Source organism: Seriola dumerili, unplaced genomic scaffold (assembly GCF_002260705.1).
Source record: "Seriola dumerili isolate Sdu_G_001 unplaced genomic scaffold, Sdu_1.0 BDQW01000169.1, whole genome shotgun sequence".
In the NCBI taxonomy this organism is placed as follows: domain Eukaryota; kingdom Metazoa; phylum Chordata; class Actinopteri; order Carangiformes; family Carangidae; genus Seriola; species Seriola dumerili.
This window is the reverse complement of record NW_019174424.1, coordinates 1,732,319-1,742,859: the sequence shown is the minus strand read 5'-3', so window position 1 is coordinate 1,742,859 and position 10,541 is coordinate 1,732,319. Positions and strand designations below refer to the sequence as shown.

The 10,541-nt window shown below is 43.6% G+C and overlaps 1 protein-coding gene across 1 annotated transcript in view; it reads left to right on the top strand.

The window, feature by feature from the left end:
• Positions 1-197: 197 nt before the first annotated feature.
• srebf1 (sterol regulatory element binding transcription factor 1) overlaps positions 198-10,541 on the top strand; it is a 15,643-nt gene continuing 5,299 nt past the window's right edge. Inside the window, exons 1-15 of the mRNA XM_022752317.1 lie at positions 198-517; positions 2,421-2,975; positions 3,078-3,122; positions 5,214-5,389; positions 5,565-5,702; positions 6,065-6,283; positions 6,484-6,598; positions 6,867-7,024; positions 7,415-7,622; positions 7,736-7,920; positions 8,053-8,314; positions 8,603-8,769; positions 9,019-9,187; positions 9,306-9,414; positions 9,699-9,808. Coding sequence (XP_022608038.1) covers positions 412-517; positions 2,421-2,975; positions 3,078-3,122; positions 5,214-5,389; positions 5,565-5,702; positions 6,065-6,283; positions 6,484-6,598; positions 6,867-7,024; positions 7,415-7,622; positions 7,736-7,920; positions 8,053-8,314; positions 8,603-8,769; positions 9,019-9,187; positions 9,306-9,414; positions 9,699-9,808 — 2,722 coding nt within the window. The 5' untranslated portion in view covers positions 198-411. The remainder of the gene's footprint in view (positions 518-2,420; positions 2,976-3,077; positions 3,123-5,213; positions 5,390-5,564; positions 5,703-6,064; positions 6,284-6,483; positions 6,599-6,866; positions 7,025-7,414; positions 7,623-7,735; positions 7,921-8,052; positions 8,315-8,602; positions 8,770-9,018; positions 9,188-9,305; positions 9,415-9,698; positions 9,809-10,541) is intronic.

Sequence of the window (10,541 nt, the reverse complement as noted above, 5' to 3'; positions counted from 1 at the left end):
CATACGCTCCACATGCTGTCACCTCTTCAGTCAGACAATCAAAACAACCCCAAGAAACAAGGACGTGGGAAATCCAGTTTAAAGGCGGTGATTGGCTGTTGCCCCTGTCAATCGTCGTCGGGTGGGTGGGTTCGTTCAGCCGCCGCCGCCGTAAGCACGTTAGTGATTACTGAATGAGCCTCAGTGTTTGGCTTGGTTTGACAAGTTTCCCTTTGCGACCATGGCGGTAGGAGTGAGTAGTTAGTTGACACATCGGTAGAAAGTTGCAGCTCCCTCTGCGCGTGTTTCAGGTACACTTGGCACCTGGCGCTTTGGCAAATGTAGGGACGTGATAGGTGTCCGATTTTTTCCCCTTCCGAGCGATTCGACAGCCAGTCAGACTACACAGAAAAGACAGACACAAGAGTAAAGATGAATAGCCTATCCTTTGACGATCCCTCGTTGGATAATCTGGATCCAACACTGTCGCTGAATGACCCCAGCGATATTGACACGGCCCTGTTAAGCGACATTGATGGTAAGAAAATACATCGGTGGCTGTTAGCTAACCTAGTCACGTTTAACGTTTGCTAAACGGCAGTAACGCTGCTTGTTACTGCCTGTGTGTTTCACTTTTCAATTTGACTTGTCTCCTGTGTTCTACATCTAATGTTTACCTCATGTACACCAACAAATAGCACTGGCAGTGACCAATTTACTGGCTTTAGCTTACAGCGTACCTTTCATCAGCCATCATTAGTTAGACTCGCTTACAGTAACCATTTAGCTAGCTAGAATACTTCAGAGGTTTGTGATGGTTTTATTAGAAGTCCACAGTGTTGTTTCTTTAACTCAGAACTCACTGCCACAATCGTATTTGTACAATAAGACCAACTGGTTTTTAGAGTGAGTTTAATAGGCTAATAGGGGAAGCTAACGTGCTACTAAATGGTGGCGAGTGCGCCCCGCCCCCAGCTTGCTCCACAGACAGGGGTTACTGTCGTTCATTCCTCTTTGCTGGGTTCATCGTGCCTCAGTTGACCGTGCACACAAATCTTATTTATTATTTTTTGTCAGAAATAATAGATCAGATAATATATTGATATAACCGTGTGCCCTGGTGACACCTTTTGTCCTTTTTTTTATTGTTTTCTTGCAAACGCTTGCTTCTTTGTGCTTGTATTGATATACTGTTGAGTAAAGAAATAAAAGGCGCAGGAAACCTTAGTGAATTGGACACACATCAGTGGTGTAAATTCTGTTTTCGGGAATTTCTCCAGTAACTGTCAATATATGTTTAAGGTGATAGCCAATATATAGTTGTGATAAGCTGCACTGCGTAAACAGTAGCCGATAAAGCACATCCTGCAGCCGTTCTCGCCATCTTCCTACATTTGACCGACAGTAACCCTCGGTGATGCTGCTCGATGGTAACCTCGTGTGAAGCTACAGACAGCGCTGCCTCTCTTTCCTGTCTTGGGCTGATCGGCATAGCAAGTCCCCGAGACGCGCTCTGATTGGTCAAGAGCGATCACCTCATACAAAAACACTGGTTTACAAATCCAGGCTGCTGCCTTTCACTGCAGACACAACATACACTCAGAATGTCAGGGTTTCTTTTGCAATATACTCCTGTTGAGCTTTGTCAGGTCAAAGTGAGAGACTTTAAAGTTAATTTGCCATCTTTTCAGACTACAATACTGTACAGTGTCCTGAATAAACCAATGAGCAAAATTTTGTCACATTTATTTTGAACTTTGTTCTTCTTATATCAATTTTAGTTTGTGTGGGGAAGAAAAAACAAGAAACATTTTGGGAATATTTTAGATCTTTTATGCTCAGATCATCCTAATCATAATCAAATTACTTTCATATGTTTATCACGGCCGTCTTTCACCCTCTGTAGTACTTTTCCCCACAGCTGCAGAAATCCTATAAATAGACTGACTGCACATTGGAAGGTGAACATTAAATGAACAATGTCCAGTCTACAGTTTGTGTACCTGGTGCTTAGTGTGTTTTCCATAACAGCTTGTCACATATGCACAGCTTTGTTGTGTTTTTACTGTGTGTCAGCATGCACTGTGGATAGTGTATATCAGTTTATCCATTCAGATCAAGTTTTGGTTTTTACTGAATCCTGGTTCTTTTTTTGTGTGTGAAAAAAACAAACAAACACACAAACTGCCTTTATTTTTAGTTTTAAATTGCCACAAACAATCATTTGCCAAAACATAAACAGTATCCAAAACAAATTCTGAATTCTTTTTTATTAAAGTTTGACATCGTTTATACACATTAGCAATCAGGGGCAGAATGGTGCATTCTTATCCCATGCTGCAGGCTGTGTGTGTGCACTAGGGTCATCATGGCAAAATCTTATGTATATTCCTTCTTGGTCAATAACAGTGACGGTGGTTCTGATTTCTCTTCCTCTTCAGATATGCTACAGCTCATCAACAACCAGGACATGGAGTTTGGAGGACTTTTTGATAACCCTCCATACACAGGGCCCCCACCCACCCAAGAGCTTCCGGGTTTGACCCAGTCCATTGTTTCAGCTGCCCCTCCAACCACCACTACCACACCTCCATCTTCATCTTCCTCTTCCATCCTAAGCAGTAGCCCCCACCTGGATGCCCTCCTGGGCCCTCCCATCACCCGTAGCTCCTCCACCCCAGACAAGGCCTTCCAGCCTCCGACTTTCCAGCAGTCCCCTCTGGCCCAGGTACCCAACTCCACCCCGCGGCAGCAGCAGCAGCAGCAGCAGCCAGCCTCCCCACAGGTGGCTCAGACACTCAGACAGCCACAGGTGGAACTGCCCCAACCCATTCTCAGCCCATCTGCCCCAGCACAGGCGGCTTCACCTCACGGATCACCAGGACCGAGCCCAGTGTTCAGCTCCACGCCCCAGGCTCTCTTCACCTCGCCTACACCCCAGACTCCACTTCAGCCCCAGCCCCAGACCCAGCCCCAGACCCAGACCCAGACCCAGCCCCAGACCCAGCCCCAGCCCCAGACCCAGACACAGACACAGACACAGCCCCAGACACAGACACAGACACAGACACAGACACAACTTCAGGCCCAGGCTCAGTCCCAACAAGCCCGGACCAACTACAGCAGCCAGAACAGCTACACAGGTAAGAACTCTTTGTTGTTTGTAATGATTCCAGTGTCCATTGTTGCTACTTTTTTGTCAGTTGGATAGTACAGGGAATCAACAGAAAAATCTGAAAATTCTTTAGGGTAAATGATCCAAGTTAAAGGCTTTAAAATGTATTGTGATATCAGTTTATTGTAGTCTTACTTTTGTTATGCTATGACAGGTGTCTTGGCTTTGCATTGGATAAATCCAGTTTCTATTATTTTTTCTGTCTGCGTCACTGAATGCAGTTGTCTTTGAACAGTCAGCATCCTTTCGCGATTTATCTTAATCTTTTCACATATTTTTTAACATCTTTTAGTAGGAATGTTCAACCAGAAAAAAGGCTAAATCTGATGACTTTGTTTACTATGGGTTTTAAATTTGATACCAGTTGGCAAATTTTTATACTCTCTAAACGCTGCAGATGCTTTGTAGCAGATATTCGCAATGTGAAAATCACACACATTAATGCCACATTTTTAAGCAAATATGAGCTGTAATATTATTAATCATTAATATAATACATAACATTAATATACGACAAATATATGTTTCAATGATTTGTATTAGCTGGTTATTTATCACCAACAGGTCCCTGACTGCTGTTTAATAAGAGTCGCACACTTGTGTGTCTCAGAAACGCTGAGGAAGGCAAAGGGCTGAAATGTGTTTGTGTTTGCTGCTGTGCTCAAAGTAATTTATATTTTGTTGTGAGTCCCTCTCAACAATATTTGTATAGTGTATTTCCCTGCATGCATTGCTGTGGTATTGAATCTTTAGATGCAAGTTGAACACTCCTATGCTCTTTATAATGGCACAGGGCACACAAGCAAACCTTTTAGTTCACAGTGTTATGCTCCAACCTTACAATCACGTACTGACATAGAGTAAAAAATGCAGGAATGTAGAACAGCATCTAGTCAAAAAAGCAAGGATATGTCAGAAATCAGGATCAAAAATTGGCATATAGAATGTACTTTGCTGTGTAAATAGATGTTGTGTAATATTGACATTTTAAAAATGATGATTCCACCAAATGTTTATCTTCTTTCCTTCACACTGCTAAATGTTAACAGGTTTAAATTTTGAGGGCTGCCTTCTGTGCACACTTTCAAACTAAAATAGTGTTTAATGGATTACAACACCAGGGCCAGTGTAGTTTAAAGCAGATTTGTGTTTTCATGCATGTCTGGCTTCAGAAATCTCTCACAAATGAAACTCTAGTGTCCGGCAAGGTGGCTCTTCGTGTGTATTACATTTCCCAAGCTAGGACACTAGGTTATTCAACCTCAGCTGATCTCATGTCCAAGTCCTAATCTAATAGACTTTGCTCAGCAGCGTGAGAGTTGGTGAGCTAAATGAAAATGCTTTGTCTGGGCAACACCCATTCTACATGTACACGGCAGCATGTGTACACAGTATGTATTGTGTTATATGTGCAAATCTGTATTTGTTCATAGCTGGAAAATCAGAGACGGGCAGCAGCCATCTCCACTGAAAACTCTGACACATGAATGTTGCCATTTGTTTTAGTGGAAGAAAAGCAGTGAATGCCTCTGAATTTTCGTGGAAGCAATACATTTTTATTACTCCTTGAGAAAATTCACCGACCCTTGTACTGAGAGGTGATTGTAATCACTAGCCCAGTTGGAGCTGATAAGAAATATAATGTGACTCACTGAATTTTGCTTTGACTTATTTCTAATGATTCACCTATTGGCCTACAAACCCACACAGAATGGCTCACTCAGTGTGATTTGTAACACTAACCAATAATTTTTTAAACCAATAGAAGTATCTGCTATTTTTGAACATTCATTGGCCAATACCAAAATACTGTTTTTTTTTGTTTGTTTTTTTGTCATAGTACCAATTCAGGCTTGATACAAATGTTGGTGCAGAAAATTTAAAAATGACAAAAATATTCCACAAACTTCCACATCAGCGCATGCACTGTAGAAATTTCTGTTGAACTTGCAGCTGCAAAAAAAAGCCCAGAATGACATTGTTGTCTTTGGTGTCGTGGATATTTCATTCATGCGTTAGTAAAGGCTGAAAAAATATCTGTTGCATAACAATTTTCCAGCTGGCAGCACCGGAAGCGTGAGCCAACCTGCCACCACTTTGTCATCCTCACCTCCATGTGTTCAGCCAGTGACCATCCAGACTCAGATCCAAGGGCTGACGACCACCTCGTCTCTGATCGCCACGTCAGCAAGCCCGCCCGCTCAAACCATCGCACCCCACGTACAGCAAGTACCTGTAAGTGTGTGTGTGTGTGTGTGTGTGTGTGTGTGTGTGTGTGTGTGTGTGAGGCTGACATGTGAATGAGCTTGAATGAAGGTCATAAATCCAGCATAGTCTTGTTATTGTATTATGCAATTAAAAAGCAGAACTGTGTATGTTTATACATGTATATGTTCTGTGTGTTTCTCAGGTGTTGCTGCAGCCTCAGTTCATCAAGGCTGAGTCTCTGCTGCTGACCACTCTGAAGCATGACCCCTGCATGGTCACTACTGTGGCTTCTCCCACATCCCTGGCCACCACCACCCCAGTGCAGAGCACTTCACTGCAGGTAGGCACCTTGTGTGCAACTTGAACTCAGTGCTAAGATCATACAATGCACTTTGTTGAAGGCATTGTCTCTTATTTCCCTAACAAACTTAAATGGCTTTAAAAGTAAAATTGAAGCTGTTTTTTCACTTATTTACATCCGTGCCATTATAAGCAATTAGTAGCAGGGATTGTCAAGATCCCAACTCTGATGGTCAAATATTCTGGTGCATGTAAATTAACTTGTAAGAGAGAAGTACCATGAGAATAATTGTTCACAAATTAAATCACTGATGAATTAAAGAAACAAAGTGTTCAGATGTTAAATTACTTATCTTAATTACCAAAGAACGGTAAGAATGTGATTAATGTTCACCTCCACAGGCCTTTATGGGCGGTGGCACCATCCTGACCACGGTGCCAGTCATGGTGGATGCTGAAAAGCTGCCAATCAACCGCATCGCCATCAGCGGTAAGCCGGCCGGCCAGCCCCACAAGGGGGAGAAACGCACCGCTCACAACGCCATCGAGAAGCGCTACCGCTCCTCCATCAATGACAAAATTGTGGAGCTCAAAGACCTGGTGGCTGGTACTGAGGCCAAGGTAAGAAAGAGAGATTATTAAACATATTTATAATCATATCTAAATTACTACAAACTCTCTGCTGTTTTTTCCTAACGTTAAATGATCTGATCCGTTATGACGTCATGTTTTTCTTTGGTCATTTTTGCTAATTCAAAAACTAGAGGTCTAGAATAGAACTGGGATTCAATCAATCTCATTTTTTTTCCTTTTTTTCTTAGCTCAACAAGTCTGCAGTGCTGAGAAAGGCCATTGACTACATTCGTTACCTGCAGCAGGCTAACCAGAAACTCAAACAGGAGAACATGGCTCTTAAAATGGCAGCCCAGAAAAACAGTATGTGCTTAAAGCCTTTTTGTCGTCTTTATTCCTTAACAGTTTCTCTACAGTTTATTTCAATTCCTTCAAAGTAAGTCATTCAGTTGACCTTTTGTGATGAGGTCTATTGGTAGCTGCTGTTACCCTAAAAGGAAAAAAGTGAAAGTGGTCTTCGATAGCTTCTGAGTGAGTCGAAGTTAAGGTTGAAGATGTCTCTGCTTTTGTACTGTTGATTGACCCTCTAACTGCTCTCCTCGTTCGCTCCTTTCCCTTGTTCTTTCTTCAGAGTCTCTCAAGGACCTGGTTGCCATGGAGGTAGATGGACAGTCTGATGTGAAGAGCGAGCTGCCCACCCCACCAGCTTCTGACGTGGGCTCCCCGACGCCTTTCTCACACTGTGGCAGTGACTCAGAGCCTGACAGCCCGATGGTGGAAGACACCAAGGTATGCAGCTCTCAGTGAAACTGCTAAACTGCAGTCTTAATAGTAGAGGTTGATATTTAGTGCTTTATATTAGATGAGGGGTCCATGTTTTATCCCAGCAACCTGTTGAAATGTCCACAAGGAGGACATTGATTCCCCTCTTGCTCGTGTATTATAAGGTCACTTAATTACCTTAATGCCATAATCTGATGTGCTGAAAGGCTGTTTTATGGCATTACTATAAATGATAGTATGGTAGCTCTGTGCATACATAGTAAAAATGAAGTAAATTTAGTTATTGTCCTTGCCTTCTCTTTACGTCTCATTGATGATGATGCGTAAATTAAGGGTTTTTGTATCACAAGTGTTTTAACATAAGTTTATTTTTCTGGTTTCTCTTCTATGTGCCAGCCCAGTGTGGGTGTGTTGGACAGATCGACAGCAGGCAGCAGCGCTGGCGGCATGTTAGACCGATCCCGCATGGCGCTGTGTGCCTTCACCTTCCTTTTCCTCTCCGTCAACCCTCTGGCCGCTCTGCTGTGTTCATCCGGCAGCAGCTTAGCCGCAGACACCACCACCCATCACGCAGGCAGGAGCGTTCTGGGTGTGGATATTGCAGGTATGGAGGGATAAATGCTGGGAGGGTAGGGCTTGTAGGGCTACAATGTCAAGTAATGTTTTCTGAAATAAAATTTTTTACTGTAAAATGACAAAAATGTTTGTCATCCATAGCGGACTCATGGGGCTGGATGGACTGGATGCTACCAACTATACTTGTGTGGTTACTGAATGGTATTCTGGTGTCTGGAGTTCTGATCCGTCTGCTGGTGTATGGAGAACCTGTAACCAGACCACACTCTGGATCCTCTGTTTTGTTCTGGAGGCACCGCAAGCAGGCTGACCTGGACCTAGCTAGAGTATGATTTTTGTATTGATATTTGATTTTCATTTCATTCAAAAAGGAAGACGAATGTTCTTATATTTTTTTATTCTTTTAAGTCTTTAGTGACCTACTGTGGGTCATCACCAGTCTCTTTTACCCTTCCCAGGGGGATTTTGCCCAGGCCAGTCAGAACCTGTGGACCTGTCTAAAGGCTCTTGGTCGTCCCTTACCCACCTCCCAGTTGGACCTGGCCTGTGCTGCATTGTGGTCTCTGCTAAGATTCTGCCTCCAGCGCCTCTGGGTGGGCCGCTGGCTGGCTGCCAGAGCTGGAGGGCTGCGATCTGACCGCCCCCTGCAGGAGGATGCATGCAAAAGCAGCCGTGACGCTGCCCTCGTTTACCACCGCCTGCACCAGCTTCATATGACAGGTTGGTCAGTGGGAAAAACCCTGGTTGTAAATGAAATCAGTGTGGTAGACTGAACACAGTAGGTTGGTATATTGAAGTCTCAGTTGATTAAAGAGGAGCTCAGCCCCCCCCTTTTTTTTTGCTGTAAGGGTCGGCTTACATTGATTCAGTGCAGATAAAAGGTTTTAGAGGGTTATTTAAGTTACTATTAGCAAACAACTGTGGCTGTGACTTTTTCGTGATTGTTGCATCGGTGTTCTTTATTTAAAAAAAAAAAAATAAATTCTTGTCTTCTGTCTGTGCATTCAGGTAAATTGAATGGTAGCCACCTGTCAGCAGTGCACATGGCTTTAAGTGCAGTGAACCTGGCAGAGTGTTCTGGCTCCTGTCTGCCTGTAGCCACTCTGGCTGAGGTCTATGTCTCCGCAGCTCTACGGGTCAAAGCCAGCCTGCCAAGGATCCTGCATTTCACCTCTGTAAGTCCCCTCAGTTTGAAAAAAAACCCTTAAACAGCAAGCAGTTTTGCAGTTGACGTTTCTGTTCATTTGTCATCCATGTTTAATTAACATGAACTGATTTGTTAATGACCCTGGGAGTTGAAATAAACTGAACCACACTGAACCAAATCATCATTAGTGAACTATAAGCTGTGTAATTCCACTTGGATAAGAAATGAGAGTGCAGAAATTAACCGAGCACTTTGTTCTTTTGTTTTATTCTGATAGCGTGTGTTCCTGAGCAGTGCCCGGCAGGCATGCCTGTCGTCCAGTGGCAGTGTGCCTCCAGCCATGCAGTGGCTCTGTCACCCACTAGGCCACCGCTTCTTTGTGGATGGGGATTGGGCTATTCGCAGCACTCCCAAAGAAAGCATCTATAGCCAGGCTGGCAATACCGGTCAGTGTATACAGAATTAACACACTGTGTGGATCTGTATTGTATAATGCCTAAGTGACTTGGCTAAATCATCTGGATGCATTTCTCATGTTATAATGGTTTGCTGTTACTCTTACAGTGGATCCTCTGGCCCAGGTGACTCAGGCATTCAGAGAGCACCTCTTGGAGAAGGCGCTGTACTGTGTGGCCCAGCCTCATGGAGAGAAAAGTCCCAGCCAGGGCGAGGGGTGAGTAAACAAAACGCACCTCCAAATAACTGTCTTTGATACTGTTAACCCCACTGAAATTTTTACACCGTCCTGGTTGGTTTAATTTGACAATTTAAAAAAAAAAAATGTAGGCATGAATAGATACAAACGAGGGGAACAACAACAAGAATAAGGATAACATACGGGACTGATAAAAGTAAACTGAAATAATTCAAGAATGCCTTTGGGAATAATTGATTTGAAATCGTTATTGTGTGTTGATGTGGCAGCAAAATAAACATCCAGCGTGTGTTCCTCCTCAGGGAGTATGCTGATGCCCTGGAGTACCTCCAGCTGTTGATCAGCGCATCAGATGCGGCCGGCGCCACATCCCAGTCCTTTGCAATCGGTTCCAACATGGCTACTGTGACTGGTAGGTCACTGTGGCAGCTGTCATTTCTGTTAACAACCCATTTATTTGTCTGTTTTATGTTTTTATGAGAAGATAGAAACCCACCACTGTGAGGACATTTTGTCTTGGATATTATAGGAAACTTAAAGTCATTTTTGATCATTTAACATCAGTGTCAGCTGTTTTTGAATCCCCGCCCAAAATCAGCCTCTGAAACCTTGCCAACTGAATACTCACTGACTGAAACTACTTCTGTTGCCTGAGTACATCAACAAATTCAAGTGTAGATTTGCACTCCTTACTTTATTACTACTTATCTTCATCTGGGAGTATCACATTTGCTTCTCCTGCTTCTTTTCTTCACCTGCCCCGACCGTTCGATTACCTTAATGTGCTTGCAAAATAAGAAGCCGTGAGATAAAGTTAATTTTTACACCATTGAGATCGAGTAGCTTGATTTCCGCTGGGCTGACTCCCACCCTCCCACCACTTGCCTTTGTCCTCACTGATCACTGATCTGAGTGAAAGGGGGCTAGGTGAAAGGGAGGCATCCGCTAGATTGCTTCATCTATCTTCAGTGCTGTCAAATTGGTGATCACCTTGAGAGGGAGGGAGAGGGAGGGAAGGGAGGCTGTGCAGGGATTTTAATAGGAGACTTTTCTTGGCGGAGCCTCAGGTTGCTCACACAGTGTAAGGTTTGTGTGTGTGTGTGTGTGTGTGTGTGTGTGTGTGTGTGTGTGTGTGTGTGTGTGTG